Source organism: Apteryx rowi, unplaced genomic scaffold (assembly GCF_003343035.1).
Source record: "Apteryx rowi isolate R43461 unplaced genomic scaffold, aptRow1 scaffold_482, whole genome shotgun sequence".
Taxonomy (NCBI): Eukaryota; Metazoa; Chordata; class Aves; order Apterygiformes; family Apterygidae; genus Apteryx; species Apteryx rowi.
Genome location: NW_020450741.1, coordinates 651,492 through 679,183, shown reverse-complemented (window position 1 = coordinate 679,183; position 27,692 = coordinate 651,492). Strand labels below are relative to the sequence as shown.

At 61.4% G+C, this 27,692-nt stretch overlaps 3 protein-coding genes across 4 annotated transcripts; 1 reads left to right on the top strand and 2 right to left on the bottom strand.

The window, feature by feature from the left end:
* Positions 1-64: 64 nt before the first annotated feature.
* Positions 65-8,608, bottom strand: ANKRD24 (ankyrin repeat domain 24). Its single transcript, XM_026078681.1, has 21 exons — positions 8,540-8,608; positions 7,317-7,447; positions 7,080-7,168; positions 6,582-6,646; positions 6,199-6,256; positions 6,051-6,121; positions 5,721-5,827; positions 5,455-5,642; positions 4,796-4,824; positions 4,538-4,630; positions 3,748-3,852; positions 3,545-3,589; positions 3,286-3,384; positions 2,985-3,186; positions 2,826-2,947; positions 2,631-2,744; positions 2,154-2,438; positions 1,320-2,102; positions 564-701; positions 380-445; positions 65-142 (listed from the first exon to the last, which is right to left on the bottom strand). Exons 1-21 carry the CDS (start codon positions 8,606-8,608, stop codon positions 65-67), a joined length of 2,937 nt encoding a protein of 978 aa, XP_025934466.1.
* Positions 8,609-10,843: 2,235 nt separating this feature from the next.
* On the top strand, positions 10,844-18,884 carry SIRT6 (sirtuin 6). 2 transcript variants are annotated; one of them, XM_026078671.1, is made up of 8 exons: positions 10,844-10,990; positions 12,327-12,454; positions 12,835-13,017; positions 15,572-15,631; positions 16,236-16,331; positions 17,309-17,389; positions 17,739-17,862; positions 18,413-18,867. In XM_026078671.1, the coding sequence occupies exons 1-8, from the start codon at positions 10,925-10,927 to the stop codon at positions 18,746-18,748; spliced, it is 1,074 nt and encodes a 357-aa protein (XP_025934456.1). In that variant the 5' UTR covers positions 10,844-10,924; the 3' UTR covers positions 18,749-18,867. The 2 variants fall into 2 exon arrangements, with proteins under 2 accessions (XP_025934456.1, XP_025934457.1); XM_026078672.1 differs by lacking the exon at positions 16,236-16,331 and having other exon boundaries at positions 18,413-18,884.
* A 1,159-nt stretch (positions 18,885-20,043) lies between these two features.
* On the bottom strand, positions 20,044-23,499 carry CREB3L3 (cAMP responsive element binding protein 3 like 3). Its single transcript, XM_026078692.1, has 9 exons — positions 23,377-23,499; positions 22,912-23,167; positions 22,448-22,563; positions 21,840-21,971; positions 21,615-21,721; positions 21,338-21,406; positions 21,082-21,166; positions 20,447-20,543; positions 20,044-20,372 (listed from the first exon to the last, which is right to left on the bottom strand). Exons 1-9 carry the CDS (start codon positions 23,497-23,499, stop codon positions 20,044-20,046), a joined length of 1,314 nt encoding a protein of 437 aa, XP_025934477.1.
* Between the last annotated feature and the right edge of the window lie 4,193 nt (positions 23,500-27,692).

Here is a 27,692-nt window from a genome sequence, read left to right as displayed (position 1 = left end):
GGCCCCCGGCCGGTGCTGCTGGCTGTGTCCCTGGCCCCCGTGGTGCTGGCTAGGTGGCCAGAGCTCATCTGCCCTGTTCCTGCAGCCGCTGCATCTTCAGGATCTGGCACAGGAGCCTCTGCACGTCTTCATCCATGTGGCCCTGGGGGCAGAGGGGACATCGCAGGGGACAGAGGAAGGGACAGCGGGCTCTCCGAGCCTGGTCTGAGCGCAGCCAGCTTGGCAATCCCTGGATCCAACCCCTTGCTACCTCCCCATGCAAGTGGGCACTGATGTGCCAGCCTGGCGTGCCCCCAGCCAGTACCCTGGTCCCCGCAGCTGTGTCCCCAGTCCCCCATGGCAATGTCCTCAGTCCCCCAAGGTGGCAGCCCCAACTCACTTGCACTGCGTAGAGTAGGTGGCTCCGGTACAGTGTGACAACCTTGCTGTGCCGCGTCTCCATCTCCTGCGAGCCAGGAAGAGCAAGCGGGCTCAAGCGCGGGGCCGGGGGCTCACGGGACCCCCAGCCCCCCTGCGCAGGCACCAGTGCCCCCCAGCCTCACCATCCCCTCCACAATACCCACCGCCAGCTGCGCCTCCAGCGTCCGGATCCTGGCCTGGAGCACGGCAGTGTTGAGGGGCAGTTGTGGGGCACCCTGGGGCTCAGGAAGGGCATTCAGGGCCTCCTTCAGCTTGAAGACCTCTTTGGAGAGCTCAGTGATCTGGCAGTGCAGAGGGGTTACAGGGGCCCAGGGACCCCCCCCAGCCCCATCTCCACCCTGGAATCCCCCCACTGCATGGGGGGTTGCCGGGTGGGTGCCCATGGCCGTGCCTGCTGCCTCCCTGCCAGGACAGGGGCAGAGCAGGGGGTTTCCCACCCCTCCACCTCCCTCTGGGTTTCGGTCTCGACTTGGAGAGGAAAAAGGGAAACGGCCAGGAGAGCAGCATGCGCACGCACGTGGGAAGGGGGGGGAGGGCATGTGTCTGCATGCATGTATTTGCATGTATGCATGCACATGCATGTGCATGTGTGGGAGCATGTTTGTGTATGTATGTGTGTGCAAGTGTGTGCACCTAAACGTGTGTGTTTGTATGTGTGTGTGCATGCATGTGTGTGTGTGCATGTATGTGCATTGAGGCATGCACGCATACATGCATGTGCATACATGCATGCATATGCATGTGTATGTGCATGATTTTCTGTGCAGGCATGCACGCATGTGCATGTGTGGCTTTCTCCTGAGACCCAGCAAACTCAGTTCACCCAAGCTGCACCCTGACCAGCAATTCCCCCCGCCTGGGGCCTCACAGATCCCCCACTGGCCCCGTGCATCCCCTACCTTCCTGTCCTTGTCCCTGACCAGCCGGGCCGAGTCCTCGACGTGGCTGTGGAGGTCCTGGAGGCGCCGCGCCTCAGCCCGCGCCTCCTCCAGCTGCTTGTGCACCCCAGTCAGGCGCTCCTCGGCTGCCTGCTTCTCACTCTTCATGAAGAGCGCTTGACGCTGCACCCTGAACACCTCCTCACACGTCTTCTCATGCCGCCGCGCCAGCTCGCTCAGGCGCTGCGCCAGCGCTGCCGCCTCGGCCTGCAGCCCGGCCTGCACTGCCTCGTGCTCGCCCCGCGGCACCGCCGCCTCCCGGGCCCTCACCAGCTCAGCCTCCAGCCGGGCAGCTTCACGCCCCTTGGCCTCCGCCTCAGCCTCCAGCCTGGCCGCCCGCTCCTGCAGTGCCCGCGCCTGCTCCTGCAGCGCCGCCGTGGCTTGGGCATGCTTATCCTGTGCCACCCGGCCCTCGGCCTCTGCCAGAGCCTGCCTCAGCCGTGCCAGGGCCTCCTCGTGCTCCTGGCGCGCCACGGGTCGGGCAGCCAGCTGCTCCCGCAGGGCATCCAGCTCAGCCTCCTTGTGGCCTAGCGCCTCCCGCAGCCGCCCCAGCTGGGCTGTCACCTCGCCGTGCTGCCGCGTCAGCTCTGCCAGCCGCTGCTCCAGCRCCCCGGCCTCCGGCTCCGGGCCGCCCACCGCCTGCCAGTCCCGCGTCTTGGCCTCCAGGCTGCGGCGCAGGGCCTCTGCCGCCGCCTCCGCCCGGCCACAGCGCTCCAGCAAGGCCGCTTTCTCCCGCGAGGCCTCCTCCAGAGATGCCCCCAGCGAGGCCGTGGTCTCCTCGGCCTCAGAACGGGCCCGGGGCCCCCCGGCTGCCTCACGAGCTTCCAGTCGGCTTTGCAGCTCCCTCACCCGCTGCTCCCGCTCCTCCAGGGCCTCCCGGGCCTGCTGCAGTGCGGCCTTTGCCGCTGCCAGCTCWGTGCCGGCGCCCTCGGTGGGCTCCACCACTGAGAGGATGCCCAGCTGCATCTGCTCCCGCAGCATCTGCACCTCGGCCAGGGCCGCCTCGTACTTGCCCCGGGTCTGGGCCAGCTCCTCAGTGAGCTGCTCCACAGTGCTTCTCTCTCCAACTGCGCCGCTCGCCTCTGCTGGTCCCGCGGCCTGGTTCCTCGCTGGGGTCACCTCCCCAGGGACGCCGCCTTTCCTCAGGGCTTCCTGCAGGGCGCGGATCTGCCCCTCGTACTCAGCCTTCAGCTGCTCGCGTGCCTCAGCCGACACAGCCTTGCCATTGAGCCGACCACCTTCCAGAGCCTTCAAGGCAGCCTGAGCCTCGGCGTGCTGCTCCTTCAGCTGCTTCAGTTCGCACTTGAGGGAGTCATAGAGGCTAACGGGCACAAAGTCCCCCGAGGTGGCCAGGTTGCTCTCATCCCTCTCGTAGTTCTCCAGGATCTGCCAAGGAGAGAGTGAGGCAACCCAAGGGTCAAGGGGGAGGCAGGAGGGATGGCTGGAGAGATGGGCTGGGCGAGTTACCTGTATTTTCTCCCTCAGCTCCTTGTTCTGCATGGTGAGGGACTGCACTTGCCCTTGCAGCGTGGCCAGCAGCTCCTCAGTCGAGGGGCTCAGCGTCTTCTTGGAGAGCAGCAGCTCTGCCCCTGGAGGGAGACACAGAGCGCGTGGTGCCGTGCCCACCCCATGTCCCGGGGCAGCAGCCTCCCTCCCCAGGGAGATCTCCCCATGAAATGTCTCCTCCCCAAAGGATGCCCAGCCCCAGCGAGCACCTGCCCTTGCGGGGGACTCGGGGGGCCAGCACAGCCCTACCTGGGAACTCGAGCAGCTCTCCCTCCTCGTCCTGCAGCGTCTCGATGTCGTAGCTCGTGTTCTCCTTCTCGTTCTGGGCACAGAGCAATGGGCGTCAGCACCCTGAGCCCCCTGGGCCTGCAGCTGGCCCTCTCCCCAGCCCACCAGCACTGCCAGCACTGCCCGCTCCCACCTCCAGCGAGGACAAGCGGCTTCGCAGAGCCTCCACCTCCTTGCCCAGACGTTCCTTCTCATTGTCACGTGCTGCCAGTCGCTGCTCCAGCTCCTGGATCTGCAGGGGAGAACAGAGGCGTGGGGACCCCTTTGCACTGACCCAGCACCCCAGTGGAGTGCCAGACGCCAATGCTGGCAAAATCCAGCCAGGATAGGGACCCCTCGGAGAGCCATGGCCACCCGTTACCTCCTTGCCAGGCACCGCCCACTGGGCTCACCTGCTTCTCCATGGAGCGAATGGAGCCCTCGTCCAGTTCTGCCCGCTAGCAGGACACAGAGAGACGATGGAGAGGGTTAAATGCCGTCCCCATCCCCTCCATCCCCTCCATCCCTGAGGACACGGTGGCATCTGTCCCGTGATGCCAGTGAGGTTTTGCCCCAGGGAGCCCCATGGACGGTGAGGGGGGATGTCTGCCTGTACCTCCCGTCTCTGCTTCTCCTGTTGCTCCAAGCCCCTGATCTTCTGCAAGAATTGTGCCCGTTCCTGCCGCAGCCTCACGATCTCCTCGTAGGCATCCCTGTCCTCCTGCAGGCGAGCGGCAGTCAGGCTCCGGGGCATGGGCCCGGCCCCTTCCCTGCCACGGCCCCACTCCCGGCCATTCTCACCGTGTGGACCGGGGCAGGCTGAGCCCAGCCAGGCTTGGTGGCGGCCATCTGGGCACCGCGTCCCGCTGAGGGTGAGCCGTGCTCTGGGGTGTGTGGGGCACTCTTCAACACCAGAGAGAGAAGGAAAGGCTCCAGTGGGCTCCCGCTCCCTGACATGGGCACAGAACCCTGGGCCCAGCCCCTGCCCACAGTGGCAGTGCACGGCTCCCCGCCACACCGGCGAGGGGTGTTTTGGAGCCACGAGGTTGGTGGAAACGGGCTGATGCCCAGTGCCCTGCAGGCAGCAGGGGCACAGGGGACGGGGGGTGATACCCAGCCTTGCTGTTGCTTTGTGCCTCAGTTTCCCCTCTCTGCAAGGGAGGCTCTGGGTCCCCCCTGGGGCTGGGACTCATCTGCTGAGGTGCAGCCCAGGGATAAGGATGAAGCCTCCATAGGATCTGAGCCCAGTCAGGAAGTGTCTCCACCGTAGAGAGGGACACCTCACGCAGCCCCGGGGCAGGCAAAGTGTGGCACCCAGAGGAGTTACCCCAACCAGTCACTGGCCAACCCAGGACCATGRTTCGGCTGCCCTATGCCAGCCATGCTGGAGGGAACCCATCTCTCACCTGGCTCAGGGTGCCTGGGGGTGGCAGGGGGGCTTTCCTCTTCCTTGGGGTGCTGCTCTTCTCCCTGCCTGTGGACTGGCTGGGCGAAGATGTCTGCAGAGAGACCAAGGCAGAGGGGATGTCACATCCACTCCAATCTCTCTCCTTCCTAACCCATCACCACCCCTGAGATCCCCAGGGACGTCCAAGCGCTCATCCTCTCCACGCTAGGGCCCGGCAGCCAGGCCAGCCCCGAGGAGAGGCCAGGCAGGGCCTTACCTGGGATGTCTGCTCAGCCGACTCCTCTTCTGTGGTGCAGAAAGGGAGGAAAGGGAAACGGGGAGGTTAGAGGCTCCCAGGGGTGGGCGCAGCAGGCATATCCTGGCGTGGGTGCAGGGGCACCGCTGAGGGTACTCACACAGGGATGCACACTCACAGGGACATGTGCATGTATGTGTACGCATGGGGATGCACACGCGTGTGCACACCTGGGGCACATGCAGACATGGGGAGGTACACATATGCAATTGCAGGGATGCGCACCCACATACAGACACAGGGAAACGCACATGTGCATGCACATGCAGACATGTGTATAGACACATTTCCTGATACACACATGCGTGCTTATACTCCCATGCTTGCAAACACATGTGCGAACATGCGTGTCCAAGTGCATTAAGACACTGGGACAGGCAGATCCAGGCCCAGCACCACTTCCCAGCCCTCAGCTGGTGACAGCATGGTGAAAGTACCCCAAGCACATGGGGAAAGGGGACTTGTGTCCCCTCAGCCCTGCTCCAGGCTGGCCATACTCTGCCAGCCATGGGCAAGACCTCCAGGAGGCACCTGCCCCAAAGCACCCTGCAAGGTGAAAACACATACGTGGGGCAGTCCCCCGAGGACGGGGAGCACCTGGGCCGGTGCAGCTGCCTTACCACTGGCCCAGGACCGGCGCTGGGCAGCCTCCTGCAGGAAGTGCTGGATGAGAGCGTTGCCCGTGGCCAGGCTGTAGTGAGCCGCATCATGGCCCGTGGAGTCCACCACGGCCACCCGGGCACCCGCGTTGACAAGAACTTCCACAGTCTCCACACTGCCATTTTCACAGGCCAGCATCAAGGCTGTTCTGAAGAGAGTGGCGAGAGGAGAGATGAGGGATCTGGTCCCTCCATTGGTCCCCCATCCCCATTACAGGGGGACTCACCTCCCTTGCAGATCCCGGCTGTTCACGGCTGCTCCACGGTGCAGCAGGTACCGGCACAGTTCCGAGTGGCTCATCTTGGCAGCAAGGATCAGTGGCGTGAAGCCGTCCTGGGCAAGGACAGTGTGTTTTCACAGCAGCACCCTGGAGACCCCAGGTGTCACCAGCTGTTAGCTGCTGTGTCCCACCCCAGAAGTGGCTGCGTTTCAGAGAAAGCCCCAGCCTGGCCCTTGACTGCTCTGCACAGCAGCATCCCCTGGCCCAGTGGAGTTTAATCACTGCAGGAGGACTCAACCCCCATACAACAGCAGGTGCTGAGCAGAGGGATCTCACCTTGTCCTTGATGTTCAAGGGAGCCTTGAAATCGCAGAGGATCTCCGAGCATGAGATGCAGCCGCTGACAGCTGGGGAGAAGGACAGAGGCTGAGTACCGCCTCCCATGGGGACGTGAGTAGGATGTGCTGGCACTGTCCCCACTCACCTGCATGGTGCAGCGCTGTCCGGCCGCTGCTGTCAGCCATGTCCACGGGGCAGGAAGCCTGAGGGAGAGGGCCTGGGTTACCGGAGGACAGAGGACAGCCAGCTGGACCACCCAAGGGGCCAGGACTGTGAGGCGCTCTGGGCTCCTTGGTGGTGGTGGAGCATCACCACCAGCACCAAACCACACAGTGCTGGGCAGAACCGGGCATCGCTGTGCCAAACAATGCCACCGTGGAGGGACAGGAGCGCAGCCACCTTGGGGATGTGGGGAGGATGAGGCAGGATGGGCCTGCCTGTGTCCCTGGAGTGAGGAGCTGAGCTGGGCATGGCACAGGGCACGGCACCCTCCCACCCTCATGGCACCATGCATCCAGGCCCCGTTACCTGCAGCAGCTTGCTCACGCATTGTGGATGGCCATGCTTGGATGCCAAGTGCAGGGCAGTGTAACCTGGGGAGAGGGACAGAGAGATGGATTAGAGTCAGACTGGTGGAGCAGTGGCAGATGGACGAGTTGGGGGACAGACAGACAGGCACGCAGGTGGTCATCCACAACCCTGTGTTCCTGCGAGCCCTGGGGAGGATTGCTGGGTGGCTTGGGGTACCAGGAGAGCCCAGCACCCTGCAGGGCTGGGGCTGAGCAGGGACAAGGCACCCCTGGGAACAGGATGGGCTAGTGCTTGGGTCCCTGTTGGTGGCTGAGATCCCCTCAGGGCATTGATTTACAGCCTGTGTGGTCCTCAGCTCCGTCCCCATGACCTCAGCATCTGCCGGTGGGGTGGGAAGTATTGGGAAGTGCCAGGGCTCCCGGGTGGTCTACAGCATTAGCCAGGGAGGCAAAYGCAGGGTTTGGCGAAGCTGGGCGCACGTGGCTGTGCCCTCACCTGAGCTGTCCTTGGTCATGGCGTCCACACCGTGGGCCAGCATGGCTTCGAGGCAGTCCACATTCCCCCGCATGGCAGCCAAGTGGAACCTGCAGCGAGGCCCAGGGCCATCAGCCCCATGTCCCCAACCCTCAGCGAGCCCCAGGGAGCATCACTGGGTGGCTCAAGGCACCAGGAGAGCCCAGCACCATGTGCTGGGGCAGACACGGCGACATGGGGACACAAGACAGCACTCACGCAGATTTGCCCTCTGAGTCCAATTTGGTGGCGACCAGGCCCTTGCGGACGAGGAGTGATGTCACCCTCCCAGCATCATTGTAGTCCACAGCTTGCAGGAGCTTCTCATCATTCTTGGTCCAGTCCTGGCTCTGCAACAAAGCCGAGATGGGGCCGTGACGGGCGTTCAGTCCCCAGAGGCAGCTGGGGTGCTGGGCTGGGCTAGTGTCCCCATCCTCATCCCCATCCCCGCTTTCTCCTCCCCATCCTCATGCCTTGGGGTGGCCATCTCCAGACCAACCCCTTTGCCAGGTGCCATCTGACCTCTGTGTAAGGAGGGTTTAGCTGACTGGGACAGGGATCCCCTTCAGCCCCCCTAGATTTGCAGCCCAGGAATGTCCTAGTTTCACTGTGGACAGGCTGGGCTTTGACTGGCCAGGATTCGGGAATGGCCTGGTGCTGCTCCATCACTCCTGCCCTGGGACTTGCTCCTGCCACTCCGCTGACCCTGCTGCTAAACACAGCCAGCACCCGCGAATGCCTGAGCCCCAACCCTGCCCAGGCTCTCCCCGTCAGCTGTGCACCTGACCCCAGCCCCATGGCCACCCCACTTTGCTGTCCACTGGGGATGAGGCCAGCCACGTGTGGGGCAGTGAGGCAGCCCTGGCTCACTGTGCACAGCTGGGCAGCGACAGCGGGTCCCTGGGGATGGCTCCAGGCTCCGGGGTTGTGTGGGACACAAGGACACCCCCTGCTCCTGCCCAGGATGGTGGCTGGATGGGGGCCAGAGGAGTGACCCGCAGCAGGACAGGACAGGGCTGGGACGAGTGTGGGAAGCCCCAGGTTCACACCACAGCTGGGCTGCGGCCAGGGGAGGCAGGAAATGGATGTGACCTTTCAGAGCTGCTCGCATCCTGTCCGTCGCCAGCCCACTGCCCAGTGCCCAGCATGGGGCCTGTACCACAGCTCCCACCCTGGTCACCCTGCAGCCTCCCTGACCCTGCAGGGCTGAAGGACAACGTCCTGGGGTGGAAAATAAACCAGTCTCCCGGGGTTACTGGGCAAACTGGGAGTGCAATGCCCCCCCACCCTTGCCGTGCAAGGACAAAGCAGCTCGGAGAGGACGCAGCTGAGTCCCGGGGACGGGGATGGAGGGGGCCCGGGGCAGGTGCAGTGGGGGGTGACACGGCCATCCCCGGAGGACAGGAACCGAAGGGGACCAGGGACAGGAGGCAGGGACGTACCGCAAAGGAGGCAGCGGCACAGAGGCAGATCTGCTTCATGGTGTCGAGGAGGAGGCGGCGGGCGGCCATGCATCCCTCGCCCCCTGCCTGGGTGAGGGCAGGCCGGGGCGGTCGCAGACCCCAGCTCACTCCAGCACCACCGCCCAGGCAGGGGGCCGGGTCCTGCCGCAGTGGGAGCCGGGACCCGCCTCCCTCCATCCCTCTGTCCCTCCTTCCTTCCCTCCTTCCCTCCCTCCTCATCAGCAAGAGCTCCAGGCATCCCCGCATCCCTGCAGATGGAGTGAGGACCACAGCAGGACCGAGCACTGCCAGGCGCTGGTCCCAGTTAGAAAGGGAGGGACTGGGGGGGGGGAATCATCTCCCCCAGGGTGAGGCAGTGGTGCACACCCAAATCAAGGATGGGAGCATCCTGCTGTCACCCAGACCCTGCCCTCAAAGGAGGAGAACGTAGGACCCGCCATCCTGCCCTGGGGGGCACAGACCCCACCTCTCCCCACAGTCCTGGGGCCAAGGAGGGGGGACAGGACCCCTGGCTGTATCCCAAGGGATTGGAGACCCCCTTTGAGGAGGGATCCCCAAAATGCTTATTGTCCCCAAGCATCTGTCCCAGGGTACTGCAGCCGCAGGTGCTCGGTGCTGCACAAAGCRGGGTGAAAATGCTGGTCCCAGCCAAAGGGGGGGCAGCGCCGAGATAGGCTGTGACCTCAGCATGCCAGGAAGGGTTGGCATTGGGGAGGGAAGGGGGGTAACCCCGGCCGGGGGAGAGCAGAGCTGCAGAGAGGGGCCCCTGGACAGGAGCAATCTGGGGGGGGCGCTGGGGCTGCTCAGTCCTCCCCACTCACACAGTGCCCAAGGGAGCTGGGCATGTGGGGAAACTGAGGCATGGAGCATCCCCGAACAGGGCAGCTCCCCAGACCCCATGGGAGGTCACACTCGGGGCTTTAACTTGCACAAAAAAAGGAGCTAAAACATTGCCACCTCCCCCCAACACCTCTGTGGGCATCGGGGATGGTACTGTCACCCCTGGCAGGGTGACGACCACGGTCTCCGCTGTCCGGTCCATCCACAGAGGACAGCGGGTGCCCCGTGCTGCCGTGCCAGGCCCCGCGGCGCGGCGCTGAATAATTGATGAGTATCGACGTGCCGTCTCCGAGGTGGGAACCTGATCGCCAGCTCAGGAAACCTGGCAGCCCTCCCGGGCGTCCCGCACCCCAGGCCAGCACCTGGGACCCATCGCCCTCTCCCCAATGCCCTTTTCCCCTTCTGTGCCCCGGTGTCCATCAGGCACCCCATCCTGCCTCCGTGCCCGTGGGCTCAGCATCGCTTGCAGCCACTGGCAGCCCGCAGCAGGTCCCCCACAGCCCCGGGGATCACACTCACGTCCGACTTCTTGAACTTGGCCTTGAGGCTCTTCATGGCGGCTCAACTCTCTGGCCCGCTGCGCCTAGACGTGGGAGACCGCAGCACAGTGAGGGCTAGGGTCCCCATCACTGCATGGGGACAGGCATGTCCCCCAGGCCCCGCTCCCCCCATGGGGATGCGCCATCACCTCCCAAAACCAGCTCCCCCCTGCAGCTGCCCCCAAAACCAGACCCGCGCGTGCCAGGGGTGCCCATGTCCAGGTCCCACCAGCCCCCCGCGTCCCACCCATGCCCGCTGCTCCCCGCAGACCCTTCCTCACCCCGCAGCCGCCCTGGGCCAAGCTGCCCCTATGCTTCCTCGCCGGCTGATCAGTGCTGGGGGGGGAAACAGGCACCGAGGGGGAGTTGTGTTACGGCTGCAGGGGAGTTGTGTTACGGCCACCGCTGGCTCCGGTTACACCTCCCCATGCTGAGCAGGGCAGGCCCGGCAGGGCCCCCCAGGTCCATTCAGGGCCTCCCTGAGGGCAGCAGCCCCTGGGCCCCAGTCACCCCACTCATTGCTCACGGGGTGACATGGGGCAGCCCCTGAAACACCTGGTGAAGGCGGTGGCAGGAGGGCGGCAAGGACTGTGGCATGGCCGGAGGCGGAAGGGGCCTGGGGGCTAGCTGGAGCCCTGCGGGACCAGGACCCCCCATCCCTCCCTGGGGGCTGGGGACAGTGTGGGGCAGCACAATGTGGGGCAGCACAATGTGGGGCGGGGCTGTGCCCAGGCCTGGCAACCCCTGCTCAGGGCCTGTATCTGGGGAGGGGGGGAAGAGGCCTGAACAGGGGAAGGGCAAGAGAAGGGCAGGTGCCCTCCCTGCCAGGCACCAATATGGCGGCAACGCCCTCACTTTTCCCCGCCCATCCTGCCTCGCGCATGCGCGCTGCGCCCGGCGGCTTCGTTGCGCGCTTCCGCCCTTCCGCGAGAATTGACAACAATGAAAACTTTATTGGTGCAGGGAGGCGCGGCGGGGCTGGACCATGGCGGTGAATTACGCGGCCGGGCTCTCGCCGTACTCGGACAAGGGCAAGTGCGGCCTCCCCGAGGTGAGCGAGGCGCCGCGGGGCCTGCCCGGCCCGCCGGCTTCCCCCGGCAACCGGGGCCCCGGTTCCTCCCCACCCCGGGTGGAGCCTCCCAGGGTCCCCCCCGGTGTCCCCCAGCAGCGAGCCCTAGCCCAGCCGTGTCCTTCTCCCCCCCTACTCCAGCCCCACGGGCCCCCTCTGTGTCCCCCCTCCGTGTCTCCCCTCCAGGCCCAGCTCCACGGACCCCCCTTTGCGCCCAGGCCCAGCCCCGCGGCTCCCCTTCATGTCTGCTCCCCCCCCCCCAAGGCCCAGCCCTGTGGCTCCCCTTTTTGCCCCACCAAGCCCAGCCCCGTGCTCCCCTTCTTGCCCCCCCAGCAGGGATCCCCAAGCCCCATGGCCCCCCTTAGTGTCCCTTAGCAGGGATTGCCCCTCACCCCACCTACCCCCCCCAGCAGGATCCCCATTTGCCTTTCTCTCTGCCCCCCCCCATCTCAGCAGGGGCTCCCCCAGTCCCATGGCCCTGCTCTTGTGTCCGCCCCCACCCCCAACCCAGTCCTATGATCCCCTCTTTGTGTCCCCCAGCAGGGACCCCAGCGCTGGTGCCCCCTTGAGGTCCCCCCTATTTCAGAGCAGCCTGTTGCCTGCTGAGGGGCCCATCCTAGATGTCGCTGCGGGGATCCTAACGTTGTGCCCCAGCAGGGCACAGCAGTGCTCAAGAAGGTTTGGGGGAATGGGGATGCACAGGGGCCTGTCCTGAGTCTGCCTTGGTGCACAGGGATGGGATGTGCGGGGGCCAGTCCTCGTCAGCCCACGTCCTCAGGGGACCAGGCTGGAGGAGCATCTTGTGGAAATGAAATTCTGTGTCCGTAACAATCGCCCATGCTAGAAAGCGGGATGGTCCTACAGCTACAGCGGCTCTGGCTCTTCCATCTCTGTGGCTTCCCTTTTCTTCCCTCATGGCTTGTGGCCCTGAGCCCTGTCCTGCCTGCGGAGCCCATGGCTCTGCCAGGGAACGGTGCCGGAGATCAGTGCATCTGGGCTGGCCCCAGGGTCACTCCCTTCCTCCTACTGCTCCACAGTGCCCTTGAGCCAAGATGCTTCTCTGGGTATCAGGTACCCATTGGCAAGGGCAATAAACATCCTCTTCTGCATAAGGTGTTTTAAGCCCTTATGCTGTGTAGGGACTGATTATACAATGCTGTTTCTCTCCAGTTAAATGCTTTTATCATTAAGCAATGTGAAATCTTGTTTCCCACCTACAGTTTTCATTGTGGATAAGAAAGAATGGTTTACTGGGTCTCTGTGCCTGCTGTGGGGGTGCATAGCACCTCCATTCTCACTGTGGTTTGTTTCTTCTCAGATTTTTGACCCTCCAGAGGAGCTGGAGAGGAAGGTGCGTGAACTGGCAGACTTGATAAGGAGTTCCTCAAATGTAGTTTTTCACACGGGGGCTGGAATCAGTACCGCCTCGGGGATTCCCGACTTCAGGTAAGGACTGTGGGAAGGGGAGCAGAATAGCAGGTGAGGGGTGGAAGGCGTAGCACCTCCTCCTGGGCCTTTGCACTTCTCATAAAGGTCTGGACTGTGCTCCCTGCCACCCCGTCCTGCCTGCAGCAGGACCCGGTCCTGTATCCAGTCACCGCCTAGCAGAAACTACCCTTTTCCTCTTGCAAGTTGCTGTTTGACATTAAGCTGTACCCGCAGAAACCCTGCGTGTGTTCTCCTTGCATCAAGGATGGAAATCTCTGGTAACGAGTGACCTTCATTTAGCAGAGTCTTGCTCTTACCCTGTTGATAGGGCTCATGATGCATTTACAAGCATCTTCTTAGATTCTGCGATCATCACTTTTCTGTCCCCTCTGCCACAGGGGGCCGAATGGTGTCTGGACTATGGAGGAGAAGGGGCTCTCCCCCAAATTCGACACCACCTTTGAGAATGCCAGGCCCTCCAAGACTCACATGGCGCTGCTGGGGCTGCAGAGAGTTGGCATCCTGAAGTTCCTGGTCAGCCAGAATGTGGACGGCCTTCATGTCCGTTCGGGATTCCCACGGTACTGCTTCTCCCACCCTGCATCTGAGTCCCTTCTGCCTGTCCCAGCACCAGCCACCGCTGCATGGCTGTTCTTGCTGCCTGATTAGTGTGGTCACATATGCAAATACTTACCAATGCTCCTAACAAAATGAGCCAGCTAATTTTCTCTTGACACTGGGGCTTGAATGCCTTGCTTCCAAGAAATGTCTGGCTTAGAAGCTGTCTGCCCACTGATACAGGGAGGGGAAAATGGGATGCATTTGTCGGGGAAGGGGATGTAAACCAGCTTGAATTCAGAGAAGAGAGGTTATGGCAATAAACTGGAGGGTAATGAAATGAAATCAGCCTCAGGTGATGTTCTTTAGAAGTTCACCCAGCCAGGCATCAAGGGTGCTCACAAGCAGAACAGGCAGACAGTGCTGTAGCACGTTACCGGCTGTCAGCTGAGCTGTGGTAGCTGACTGAGCAGTCGAGCTGTGTTACACAACTGCCCGGGGATCATAGCCTGTCCTGCTGTGGAGGGAAACATCAGCTTCACGTAGGGCATGTGCTCCTGGCGGCAGAGGACAGGGACAGGCCTCAGGGCTGGGGTCAGGGCACACGGTCCCCTCCGCTGCCTCTGCTCCCTGGCAGCAGCACCCATCAACATGGGGGTGAATGCACAGGAAAGGAGACAGGAGCATCTGAAACGGCTCCAGCTGCTCACAGAGATTTATATCCCCCTGTTCTACCAGCACTGCTAGAGCTGTCCCAGAGCACTGCATTTTGTGCTATTTTAGGATTTGCTTAAACTGAGTTTCTTGAGAGAAAATTATTAAGGGCAGTGCTGCCTTGGTGATGAAGCCATGCCTGGGTCCAAGATAGCCTTAAAAGGTACTTTGTCTCCAAGTAAATTTGCCAGACTTCTCCAGGAGGATGGCAGGGTGGAGAGAGTCCCGCAGTTAGAACTGATCTGACTTACCGGCCGTGGTCTCCGATTTCCTCGCCAGCTGCGGTGGGGTCAGGGATCCAGCATAGCGGCATTCCCACTGCTGGGAGCTGCGACGTGCGGGAGCCGAGGGTATGAGATCTCTGCTCCCTGCGTGGGTGGAGACTGAAGTGCATTTAGCTGCACAGCGGCCATTTCAAAGATGTCCTCAGAGGAACCCGCCTTTCCATTAGCGCTAGCTGCAACAGACCCTTCTCCCTTCAAGAAACTTCAGCCCACAATAAAACCCATTTCCAGCACTTAAGACCAGCAAGTGATTGTCTTGTGAGCCAAACTGCTTGGAGCTGCCGGGAAGGGAAAGGAAAGGGAGAGCAGCTAAATTTAAGTAAGAAAATGAAATGAGGGGAGTTGGGATGAGAATGAGGAGCATGAATGGGACCTTGGAGAAGATTCATCTCTCAGATGGCTTCAGCCAGCACTGACCAAGCAGAGAGCTGCCTCAGGGAGATATTTCTCATTGCTCATTAGCCCTGAGTTCTGCTTCCTGCTCCTAACACCACACTTGTCTTTTCACATTGAACAACCATGATATAAAGAATAGGAAATAATCATGAGACCAGAACYGAGCTGTGCCCCCGTCAGCCTAGTGCCACTGGCTTGCACTCTGGTCTAGCACAAGCTCTTCCGCCCAAGCAAAGCACGTACTTAAGTAACTGCTGCTGAAATGGGGTCAAAGTGGTTCAGCGTTGTGGAAATCAAGTCAGTCCTGTCTCCGTTCACCCTGGAGGAGGTTCTCAGTCATCCTGGGACTTGCAGGAAAAGCACAGCCTTGTTTTCCGCTAGCTTCAGCACTTTGAGGCTGGCGCTGAGCATGAGAGAAGTTTTAGCTAAAACAAGCAGTGTCCTTTCTGTAGTAAAGGGCTCTGCTGGGAGGGTTGGATCTCGTGAGAGCAGTGAAGGTGCTTTCCAGGGTGCTTGGCAGCCCTCATGGATGACAGCTGCTCTTGCTAAGTTGGTGGATTGAGTTAGTTAATGGCCAAGGACTAGAACCACGCAAAGACAGAGAGAAAAACATTGCATGTTAAGGAAAGCAAAAGCTCAGGTTATTACTGGATGTGAACAAGACTTGAGGCTGGGGTCAGAACAGGGGCTAGAACTGGTGCTGCAGCTGGAAGCATTTAAAATTAAAAAGCCAGGACATGCTGTCCCTCCCCTTGGTCCAGATTGTGGTTGTAGCATAGTGCCTCTCGTGGTGGAAATGAAACTGTGTGCAGATGGCCTCTCCCCAAGAGCCTTCTGGGCCCTGAGTCATTTTCTGGGTCTCGCCTTTGCCACAACAAGGTGTTTTTCATCTGGGGAGGAGGGAGGTAAATCACACTAATCTGAAGGTGCCACTAGCAGGTAGGTTAAAGTAATGTGTTTTCCCTCAGTGCTGCCCCCACACTGGGCACTGTCCCAGGGCCATAGTGCTGGGTCCCAGCCACCCTGCATCTCCTGGCATCGTAGTCCGGCAGAGTTGGCAACTGGGGAGGCCCCCGAGGTGCAGACACTGGTGTTCCCCACACCCCAAGAGGAGAGGGGTTTGGGCAGCTTCCCCCTCCTGGGCCCCCCCTTCCCTGGCTCACCTCTGCCATTTCTTCTGCAGGGACAAGTTGGCCGAGCTGCACGGGAACATGTTTGTGGAGGAGTGCGTGAAATGCGGCAAGTATGTGAGCCCTGAGCCCGGGGTGGAGGCTTCACTGCTCTCCCCGGGGAAGGCTGGAGGCCCTGCCTATGCCACAGGGATGTCTGCCTGGCAGGGCTCTAATGTGGAGCGCATGGGGGTCGCTGACAGGTCTGTCCTGTCTGAATCCTTAACCCCATCAAGTAGAGGGAAATGAGCATTTGAGGAGATCTCCATCGTCTGGGAGCCACTCCTCAAATCCTGCTTGTCATGGTGAGGCCCACGTGCCAAAAGGGCTGCCTGCAGCAGGGTGCCTGATAGAGAGAGAAGAGGAGGTTGCTACAAGTTGGATTTTCCATCCTGGTTTGTAGCAGATCTTTGTGGCTCTGGAGTTGTTGGTCAGAGCTCCCTGACTGGGAAGTTGCCATAGGTAGAGATGAAGGCCCAAATCGGCACAGGACTGAGAGACCGAACTGTTATTCTTAGTGGTTCTGAGCCATCCCCTGCTCCCCCTAGTCTGGGGTGTCCTCGGTGTGAGCTGTGCCATGCAAGGCTGTTTCACAGCTGTGCCACCTCTCTGCGTGTGACTGCTGTAAACTGCTCTGTGTCTTTGACCCAAATGGCACCGGCTCTCTTGCGTGCGCAGGCAGTACGTGCGGGATGCGGTCGTGGGCAGCATGGGGCTGAAGCCGACGGGCAGGCTGTGCAGCGTCACCAAAGCCCGAGGGCTGAGGGCCTGCAGGTATGTCTCCACTGGGGTGGCTCCGTGAGGGGGGCTGCTGGCCAGGGGCTCCCCTGGGGATGTGCCCTGGTGGCCTGCTGGGCCCTACAGTGCCTGACTGCAGGCTGAGCACCCGGGCAGGGAGGAGCAAGTGATTCTGGTGCTCGGACTTCACTTTGCAGGGTTGGTCCCACAGTCCCTCCAGTTCAGGTGAATAAGCAGCAGCTGTAGGGGAGATCCTCAAAGGCCCAGGTAGGAGGCCAGTGCCCGAGTCTCTGAGTAGTCCCAGCTGCTAGCCACACAGCTTCCTCTTGGGCATCTTCCCTTGTTGATACCTGAGCATGTCCCTGTGCCGGAGAATGCTCTGCTGTAGGATTACAGCCTTAGACACCCCTTCCCCTGCAGCAGGATACGACCACTGCTCTGCCCTGCTGTCACTTGCCTTCAGTAGGGAAACAGATAGTGTTTCCAGCTCTGCTGCTCCAAAGCTGGCGGTGTCCTAGTGTGATCTGGCATCTAGACCCACTCTGCATGCCGCTCGCATGCTTCTGCACCCAGGCTGATTGGGATGGGGGCCCAGCCCAGCTGGTTTTCCCTCTCTCTCTGCATCCAGGCTGGCTGCAGTGTCAGTGCGGCAGAGCCAGGGACACAGGCCATGAGGCAGAGCTGTGCTGACCCACCTCTGATGTTGGAGAGTTAAAGACACACCCCAGCTCTGAGCTGGGCCAGCAGAACAGCTGGGGATTTGGTGACTTTTGGTGGCATTATGGCACCAGCCACAAAATGCCTCTTTCAGGCAAATTCTGTATTTCCCTCATCTGTGGGGTCATTACTGCCAGGACCTCTGGCTGGGCTAGCTTGCTCTTGTCCCTCTGCAGTGCTGGGCCAAGGAGGGTGCAATGAGGGTCTGGGCTGCCAGAGCTGTCCCATTTCTCCCAGAGCAGCTCTGCTGCCTGTTCCCACCTGGCAGGGGTAACTGTGGTCCATGTGTTTTCTAGAGGGAAGTTAAGAGACACCATTTTGGACTGGGAAGATTCCCTGCCTGACCGCGACCTCATGCTGGCAGATGAAGCCTGCAGGTACTGTGTTTGGGCCCTTCCGACCATTGTGGCAGCACAGGAGTGGCTGCTGATGCTTGCGGCTTGCAGATGCTCCTGGAAGGCTGCCCATGCTCCCTGCCCTCCACCAGGACTGCAGCGGCCCTCATGCTGCCCCTACCTGGCTTTGTTTGGCGTGTTTTGTGCCTCACAGCTCTGGCAGAGAGCAGCTTGGGGCTGTACCCCAGAAAAACTGCTGCAAATTCTGGCCATGGCTTTGCTTTACTGGCTGGGAAGCTTGTAGGGTCCAGGCTAGGGCAGGGTGAGAGAAACAGCCTGGAAACAGCCATGTTTTTTTCTCTGCCCTGCATATTTTGTCTCCTCCTTGCAGGAAAGCTGATCTCTCCATCACGCTGGGGACCTCTCTGCAGATCAAACCTAGTGGCAACCTCCCGCTGATCACGAAGAAGAGAGGAGGGAAGCTGGTCATAGTCAACCTACAGGCGACCAAGCACGTGAGTGAGGGCATCCTGGCTGGCCCGCTGTGCTTGCAGCGGTTTGCTCTGTTCTGCCCCTTTCCGCTTGTGTTACTTGCTTCAGCCCCAGTGCGGGCTGGTCCTTGCACCTCATCCCCACCAGAGCAACCAGCCAGAGGAGAGGGACCTTACTTAGCAAGCGAATGGGCTGAACTTCTGTAGTTGCAGGGATTAAACCTGCAACTCTGCTTAAACACCTAGAAATGGAAGGTAAATTTTAAGAGTGGAGTAAAAACCAGCCCCAAAGCTTGGGGTATCCTCTGTATCCCTCATCCCTATCTGACTCTGACCTGGGCCCACTTGCCCAGCTCTGTGCTGGTGTCCTCTCTTCTGGACTATGTTTAAAGCCCTGTCTGCCTGCAGCGTAGCTGGGGAGTGGTGCCAGACAGTCCCGTGGTGTCGGGGTCTCGGTTCATGTTCCTCCAGGGATGATATCTCAGGGACGGGAGCCCTGGACTTGGTGTCCCCAGGTGCTCTCCAGGAGCAGACATTTGTCCCCTAACGCCACTCTTGTCCTTGCTTGCCCCAGGACAGACAGGCTGACCTGCGCATCCACGCCTACGTTGACGATGTCATGACAAAGCTGATGAAGCACCTGGGGCTGGAGGTGCCAGAGTGGACGGGGCCGGTGGTGGTGGAGAGTGCTGAGCTCATCAAGCCTGAACAGCTCTTCAAATTCAACCCTGGGGCTCGGGGGTCGCTCAAAGAGGAGCCCATCTCCCAGTGCAACGGCACGGCCGGGGTGCGCCCTGACCTTGGGACCATGCTCGCAGAGCGCCGTGACAGTCTGAAGCAGGAGTGTCCCAGCCCAGACACAGGGCCGACAACTGCAAAGAAGATGAAGGTGGAGTCTCTCCTCACCTGACCCAGACTGCTCCCTGGCTGTCTAGACACTAGTCTGTGCCACTTTTCCTACCGACTTTTTTATACCCTTAAATATTGTCCCCTTTTTTTATGTAAGTATTAAATACACTTGAATTGTGTGTGTCTGTGCAACTGCACCTGCCAGCCTGATAAGGGTGATCCATCCCCTGCTTGAAACGGGCTGAGCAGGACCCAATTCCTTCTCTGCAAGGAGATGGCAGCGGGGCCCAGCTGTGCCCTGCAGCCTCTGAGGGGCTGGAGAGCTGGGGCTGCCGGGGCAGGAACTGAACCTGGAGCAGCACAAGGAGATTTGCTGAAACGCAGAGCAAGACGTGGCCTGCAGGAGCAAAGATCCGAGGGATTCCCTGCATTCCCTGTGCTCTGTGCCAGTGCCAGGCTCCTGCAGAGCCCCTGCTTGGCCTTGGAGCTTTCCTTCGAGCCTCATGCTCATGGAGCTTTGTTCCTCTCCCTCTCATGGGGGCTCCAGGGCTTTGGGACACTTATTCCCACCTTGGGTGGGGGTGCACGCAGGGTTTGAATGCTTGCAGGTGCAGCCATGGCTGGTGTCTGCACATGGGAACTAATTCCTTGCCCTGCCTTATTCTGGATGAAAGTAACTGTCCTCCTGCATCATCTATCCCTTCTTTCCTCTTTCTAGCCCTTGAACTTGGGTTGGAGAGAGACCAAGGGAGAGACCCTGGTGTGGCCAGACCTCCCTCATCATCCCGGAGATCCTGGTGGCTCAATGAAGGGCTTTCTCCAGATCCTGGCCAAGCACTGGGAGCTGTGAGATAGTCCCTCTGCTCTTCCCCTCCCCTGTGCCTCCAGCAGTGCTCCCTGCTCAGCTCTGGGCAGGATCTGGCCCCCTGCATCCCACTCATCCCCTATGACTCACCCTGTACTCAGCTAAGGCAGTGGGTTTTTTGTTTTTTTTCCAAAATACCTTTTATTTAGAGATGAAAATGAAACTTAAAAAAAGAACAAAACCAACAAGTTGCAACATCAATGACCAACCAGCCCAGGGCCCCTCTGGTCCCCTTGTCCCCATCCTGGGGGACCCAGTGTCTCCCTACAACTCCTGCTGCCCGTGGGGGTGAGAGCAGCCCCTTCCCTCCCAGTAAGGCCAGTGGGAACCAATTGCCCTGTCCCAGTTCACAGATACGAGCAAAGCCAAGTGGGTCCAGCCTCTGTCCACGCCTGGAGGGGGGATGCCAGCAGAGCCACCCCGAGGGCCTGTCCCATAGGGGATGGGGTGCTGAGCCACCCCATTGCATCCCCTGCGGTCCTAGGTGCTGCTTAAAGCTCCTCAGCCGGCTCCAGCACCGTCGGCCCACCGTGGCTGGCCTTGGTCCAGGCAAGCGGTGGCGCGGCACTGTCCCCCTGCGTGGTGCCATCCCCATCACTGCGGCTCAGCACCGCTGGGGCGAGCGGCTGCGTGCTATTGCGAGGGGAGGCTCTGTCCAGGCGTGGGGGGAACGTGTGGCTGCCAAAGGCTTCGTGAAGGGTCTCAGGAGCTTCGCCTGGGCGCTCTGGCCACAGCGGCTCTGGGGGCTTCTCATCCCCAGGATGGGGCTGCGCGTAGGCCACGCGTGAGGCGGCCGCATTGTGCAGGGACCTGGAGAAAACTGTGCACAAAGGAAGGTCAGGGCCCGCTCCAGTACCCCATACGCCCATGCACCACCCTTCTGGCCTTCCTCACCTCGCACTGGCCCGAAGTCACCGTCCGGCTCAGCCTTGCTGGGGGCGAAGGGGCTGATGGAGGGGAAGACGATGAGCGCGAAGGAGAGCAGCAGGACCTGGGGATGGGGGGGGGACATCATCATGCAGAGGGGGACCAGACTCTGGGACATAGCTTGCAGCAGAGCCAGGACTGCATCCTGTCATTCCTCCCTGCCTATGTGCCCCCACCAGCACACCTCCATTCATCCCTTCCTCCATCCATTCATCCTCACACGCCTCCAGCCTAGCACATCTCCATCCCTATTCCATCCAACCATGCTTATGTGCCTCTATTCCTCCATCCTATCACACCCTCTATCCCTTCTTCCATCCATCCATCCATCCTTGGAGCACCTGTCCCTCCCTCCTATCACACCTTCATCCTTTCTCCCATCCATCTGTCCTTGCATGCCTTTATCCACCCCTCCCTCCTTGCACACTGCTGCCCACACATCTCCATCTACTCCTCCATCTCTACACCCCTTCTTCCCTTCCTCCTTCCCTCCCTCCAAGCAGGATGGCCACAGAGGGTGTTTGGGACCCAAAAGGAGGATGGGGGAGTTGGGGCCGGGGAGTTTTGGGGTCCATGGCTGAGGAAGTGAGGGGACAACGCACTGCGATGCAGGTGCCTGTCTGTGCTGCCTTGTTGGTCGACTGCACCACAAGGGCCTGGAGCTTCTTCAGCTGCTCCAGGAGGGACCTGGGGACACAGAGACCCCATTAGCACCCCGAGGTCCAGCCAGGCTGGGACCCTCCTCCGAGCCCCTCCTGCCCCCAACAGGACTTGTCCAGGAGGGTCCTCACCCCCCACAATCCTATCCTGGTCCCCATGTCTCTGTCGTGCCCCTCTTGTCCCCATTGGGGCACCTACGAGTTCTGCTTCTCCAGGTGCAGGACCTTCCTCTGCAGCTCCTGGTTCTGGGCCGTGCATGCAGACATCCTGGGGGACAGGGAGAGGGGGACACGATAAGGGGGGGGGCCCTGACCCCAGCACCCAGCACCACCCAGCTTGGGGCACTGCTGCCAGCTGGGCACCCCAGGCTGGGTGCACCCAGGGGTGCCTGGGGCAGGATGTGGGTGCAAGACTGGGAAATTGGGGTGCAGCCACCCCAGGAGCAGGGTGCATTCAGGGATTTTGAGGGCCATACCGGCTCTCCAGCCCATCGATATACTCCTTCTTCTTCTTGCGGCTCTCCTGAGCTGACTGCTTGTTCCGGATCTTCCTCCGGATCTTCTTCAGCACCCGCTCCTCATACTGGGGGAGACGGGAGTCAGAGTGGCCAGGGGCACCTTGAGCCCGCTGGCCCCAGGGACGCAGGGGCGCCCAGTGGCCATGGTGCTGGCACCCTGTGCCTGGCTGCTGTGGGACCCACCTTGGTGAGGGGCAGCTGCATGGGCAGGGACACCCCCTCCTTCGCCAGCAGCTTCTTCTCATCCTCCGTCAGCATGAGCTCCTGGCACTGCCCATGGCTCTGCCGCAGCAGGGAGCTGGGCACTGGCAGCTGCTGTGGTGCCACAGATGGGTGACATCCCTGGGCTGTGGGGTCACCCCACACCCACCCCGAGGGATCACGAGGGTCACCAAGGCCCCAGGGGCAGTAGCGAAGCTGATGTTGGGGATGGGACCATGGTCCAGGAGGGGACAGGGACAGAGATGGGGATATGGATGGGACCATGGTTCAAGAAGTGACAGAGATGGGGACAGGGATGGGGATGGTGCCATGGTTCAGGTATGAAGATGGGATCATGGTCAAGCGGGGGACAAGGACAGGGATGGGACTATGGTTCAGGAAGGGACAGGGATGGGAACAGGGATGGGGATGGGATCATGGTCAAGCAGGGACAGGGATGGGGACGGGACCATGGTTCAAGGATGAAGATGGGATCATGCTTGAGCAGGAAACTGGGATGAGAACAGGAATGGGGATCAGACCATGGTTCAGGGAAGGCCAGAGATGGGGACACAGGGACAGGGACTCACAGGGTCAGAGCTGCCCGAGAGCAGCAGGTCCTTGACAGTGAGGGTGCAGGATGTGGGCGCAAGGGCCACAGGTGGGTCTCGACTCTCCTCCAGGAAGTAGCCAGGGTGCCATATGTCTGGGCAAGGGAAGAGTGGGTGCCATCAGCAGCGCCGTGTCTTGTGTCCCCTCTGTCCCCCGTGCAGGACCCCTGGCCAGCTCCTCCAGCCCCATTAAACCCAGTCTGCCCAGTTCCTCACAGGTCCTCCCAGTTCCCCAGTTTTCGCCAGTCCCCCAGACCTGCCAGTTCTCCCCAGCCTGCCCAGTCCCCTCCAGTCCCCCCAGCTCCCCCACCTACCCCAGTACCCCTGAATGCCCCCAGCTCCCCTGTCCCTCTCAGCTCCCCCAGTGCCTCCAGTCCACTCCAGTGCCCCCAGTCCACTCCAGTGCCCCCCAGTCCCCAGACTGGTCTCTCCCCACGGCTCACCCAAGTCAATGGAGACCTCGGGGCGTGGGGCCCCGGGCACCCCCAGCAGGGGCAGGGGCTGGCTGGGGTCAGGGTAGGGGTACGGGGCCTCGCCGGGCCCCCCGTCGCACCACCCCAGGGGGCTGTCGAGCTGGTCGGAGGGGGGGTCCTCGGAGACCCCGCTGTCGCTGGCAGCTGGCGACCAGCTGGGAGAGTCCGACACTGAGTCCCCAGAGCCCAGGATGGAGCTGAGGAAGTCCTTGCTGTCCTGAGCATGCTGCGGGGACAGGGGCACCCATCACCATGGGGAACCCATGCCCACAAGGCGCCTGCAGGAGCTGCCCTGCCAGGCTGGCCCTGTGCACCTCCCCGGCTCTTGTGCAAGCGCTGGGGATGTGGCCCTCGTGCAAGGTCCGGGGTTTGGGCTCTGGTGCAAGCCAGTGCCACCAGCTCTCATGCAAGGCAGGGTGCCCTGCCAGGACTCACCACGTTCTCTTGCCAGGAGCCCACAGGCATCCGCAGCTCCACGCCACGGAGGATCCCATCCTCGCGGTCGAAGAGGAGGTCCAGCAGGTCAAGGCTGTCAACGCCACCCACACTGGAGGCCATGGCTGGGGTGGGTGGCAGGGTCAGACCAGCTGCGGGTGCCACTGGCCCTGGTTCCCTTGTGGGGATATTGTCCCCCAGCTCCGCAGTCACTGCTGGCCTCTGCCTGGGGCCCAGCCACACCCCCAAACCACATGGCCCCGGGGCTGGGGTGCCTGAGGACACCCCGAATCACGGGGCAGGCACAGGGCCGGTGCAAGGGACATGTGTGTGAGACTGTGGGGATGTGTCTCCACACATGTGTGCACAGTTGTGACTATGTGGACACATGTGGAGGACCATGTGGATGTGTATGTAGGTGGCTGTGCACATGCATGACCGTGCTGACGTGTGTATGTGTGTGGACATGTGCATCTGTGCATATATGCAAGTGCGTGACCACGTGGACATGTGCACACATGCGTGTGCACATGCATGGCCATGCAGCAGTGTGTGTGTATATCTGGACACACATACCCATGTGCCAGCCCTTGTATTTGTGCGTGTGTGAGCACATCTGGGCAAGCCCAGGTCTCCGCATGTGCACATGTGGGAGGCAGAGCACATGCATGACCGTGCATGTGTGTGGGCTATGTGCATGCACTGACTCAGTGACCCACAGATGGCCCTGCTGGGGCTGGGTTCCCCCTCCATCCCTTTCCAGTGGCTGAAAAGTCCCAATTACCATATTTTTTTCCCCCAAGAGAACTGCAAGGCCAGGGCTGACCCTCCCCATGGGCACACACTCACCCCAGGCCCCCCCGGGGCAGGAGGACGAGGAGCACCCAGACCTGGGCACCCACTCTGCTTCCCCAATGGACCTGTCCGCCGCATGCGACATGCTCAGGCACTCAGGAAGATCAGGCTAATCATTTTGGATGGCTAACGGGGTGGGGGCGGGGCTGCTACTGTTGGCCGGCCCCGAGGAGGGGACTCAGCCCTGGTCTGCCAAGAGTGTGCCAGTTATCAGAAACTGTTTGATACCCCAGACCCAACCAGCTGGCCAGTGGACTGGGTGACCAACCAGCTGATCAACCCACTGGCTGACCAACTGGCCAACCAGTTGACCAACCAGCCAACCAGTCAGGCAGCCAAATCAACCAACTGACCAATCAACCAAGCAACCAACAAACCAAATGGCCAACCAGCCGGACAACCAGTTGATTGACTGACTGACTGACCAACCAGCTGGTCGACCAACCAGCTGACCAACCAATCAACCAACCTGTTGACCGCATGACCGACCGACCAACTGACCGACTGACTAATCAACTGACCAACCAGCCACCCAACCGACCATCAAACCACCACCCAGTCACCTGACCCACCAGCCCTCTGACCCTCCCAACCTACCAACCACCCACCCAAGAGCGCTTCAAGCCTGGTTTGGGGACATAATGTTTGGCCAGCYGTCCCCAGGACGGGGGTTCATCACTCCCCGTCACTCTTGCTCTGTCCTGCCAGCAAGCCCTGTTGGCCCCGTGCTAACAGAGGGGCTCAAGTGCCTGGTGGTGGGTGCTGGCAGCCAGGACCTACCTGTGCTAGATCCCAGCCCTAGCAGAGCAGGGTGCTTGGTTCGTCCTGTCCTTCGAACCTCCCCGGCACACAGAGGGAATGGGGCGGACGCCGAACCGAGCCTCCTCCTCCTCCGCGGTGTCCTGACCCAAGTGGCAAAGTTTAAACTCCAACCACACAGAAATAGCATCAAGGATTGCAAAATCACCTGGGCCCTGATTGGGGATTGGCGCTGAGTGATGGCTGGGCCACAGGGAAGGACCTGCACCACTCCGTAACTCATTAGCTAAATGTTTTTGTCCTCCTCCGCTAAGGGGGGGTGGGGGCAGGAGGGGCTGGGGCTGATGGGGCAAAGTCCTGGCTGCCGCGGCTGCCCATGAACTTTCACCCATTTCGGGTCCGATTTCCCTTTTTTTAGACTGGCATATCAGCATTAATCGCGTTTTATAGGTGTCGAGAACAACATCCAGGGAAGACGTTGACTCAGACTCCACTACTTATCTCATGTTCCACAGCAAACGTTGGCCCCTTCTGGTCCCCGGGGCCAGGGCAAGGGCAGCTGGCCCAGACACCTGGGTGTTGTTGCTTGCCCCCAGCACTGCCCTCCCGCGAGGGCTAGCCCCTGCTCTCTGTGCCTTAGTTTTCCTGCTAAGGGTTGGAGCTTGTTGGCCACTGTCTTCCTTCATTTCCCTTGGCCCGTGGTGAGGGTGTCAGCCCAGAGACACATCAGCTGCGGCACCCTCCATGCCTTGAACCCAAATTCCAGTGGAGCGGAAAAAAAACACGGGCCTGATGCCCTGGGGCGGCAACTGCACTCAGACAGCCCTGCTTTAGAGTTTTAATGTCATGGCACATATTTATGTTTTCCTGGGCATCCTCCTTCCTTACCCCAACTGGGTCCTCTTGGCCTCCAGACCCCACCTAGATGCCACCAGAACTCCTTTGTGCCACAGGGCTCCCCCATTCCCTTGCTGGTCCAGGTGTTAGGAGACTCATGGCCTGATCCTGCTATCTGCCAGCACGCAAACCCCCCCCAAGATCCCTCTCTATGGGGAGAGACACCCTTGGGAAGAGGAGAACCAGCCACGGCMTGAGTTGGGCCAAGTGGTGCAGCCAGACCACAGTGCAGAGAAGGGAAAGATTTGGCAGGGTAGGGAAGAATTTGGTGGGGAAGGGAAGGATTTGGCAGGGAAGGGAAGGGTTTGGCCTCTCACAGCTCCCCATGCGGCGGCCCAGCAGTGAGCCAGGAGCCACAGTGAGTAAGAAAGCGTGTGACCGAGGCGTGGCAAGCAGGGCGGCAAGGACAAGGCCACAGGCCCGGCAACCGCTCACTGCCTGCAGCCGTTATCTCACTGCATGCTGCACGATGCCCTCTGATTAGGCATGGCGGCCCAATCCAGTGGGGCACCTGGTGCTGGCTCGGCTTGGCCCAGCCACAGGGGCACCCTCGAGCGAGGAGTGCCCCGGCAGGGCAGGGGCAAGATGGCTTGTCCCCATGCCTGTCCTCGGGATCAGGGCGTCACAGCAGGTCCTGGAAGCCTGAGGCAGAGGCGGGTGCAGCAGACACCAAGCTGAGGGGCTTTGCCCTCAGTGAGGAGGGGGAGAGCCGGGTGAAAGAGGGGGCCGGTGGCACTGGGAACGGTGCTGGGAGCCAGGCTGGGTGCAAGGCTGCAGCTTCGCCCCTCTGCCCACCTGCTCCTGCGGTGACGCAACCGCTCCCAGCCCCGCCACCCGCCTTTATTGCCCTGCTGCTGGAGAAAGGAACCCCCTGGCACCTGAGCAAAGGGCGCACAGCTTGCCCCGGAGCTGCCGGCATCCCAGCCCCAGCACCACCCAACAGCCGTAAATCCGCCACCAGCCCCTCTTCAGCCTCCTGGGGCCACGGCCAGGAGACGCCAGACAGCTCCTCGGTGGTGGGTGGCACAAGGGTGAGGCTGTCCGCGGGGCCACAGCTGCTAATTGCCCCGCTTCATTAAGGCCCTTGAACGTTACCCTCGGCCTTTGCTCAGAGCGTGGGGCTTGGCACGCGTGGAGCTGGGGAGAGCGATAAAGGGCAGGGGCAGAAAGCGCAGGGCGCGGGGGCACAGCGCAGCCGCAGCGCCCCAGACACAGGGCTGGGAAGCCTGCTGCTCGTTGGGGTTGTTAATGACTAAACGCCTGATTAACACTCCTTCCCCCGATGCATTTGAGCACTGTCCCATGTTGTCTCCCAGCTTCAAGCTGAACAGCCTGGTTCTCCCTGGCTCGGCTGGCTTTATCTCCTTGGCTATGGTGTCCATCCCCACCAGTTGCCCCTGCCGCCATCCCCCTCTCGGAGCACCCTCCGTCCCCCTTCTCCTGCTCCACATCCCTTCATCTCCTCTGTCCCGGCCCCTTCCTTCCCTCACCCCACGCCTTCATCTCCTCCCTCCGCCCTCACCCTTTCGTCCACTGTCCCCTCATGCCCTCCGCCCTCGCCCTTTCCCTCATCTCCTCTGCCGTCACCCCTTCCCTCGCCCCACGCCTTCACCTCGTCTGCCTCATCCCGTCCTCCGCCCATCCCTCATCCTCTCATCTCTCCCTCCCCTCATCCCTCCATCCCTCCCGTCCACCCTCGCCCTTTCCCTCAGCCCCGTCGCCCCCGCCCCGTCCCTCGCGCGCTCCCGCGGGCGGGCGCGCGCTCTCGCGACATCTGCCCCGCGCTCTCGCGAGACGCCGCGGCA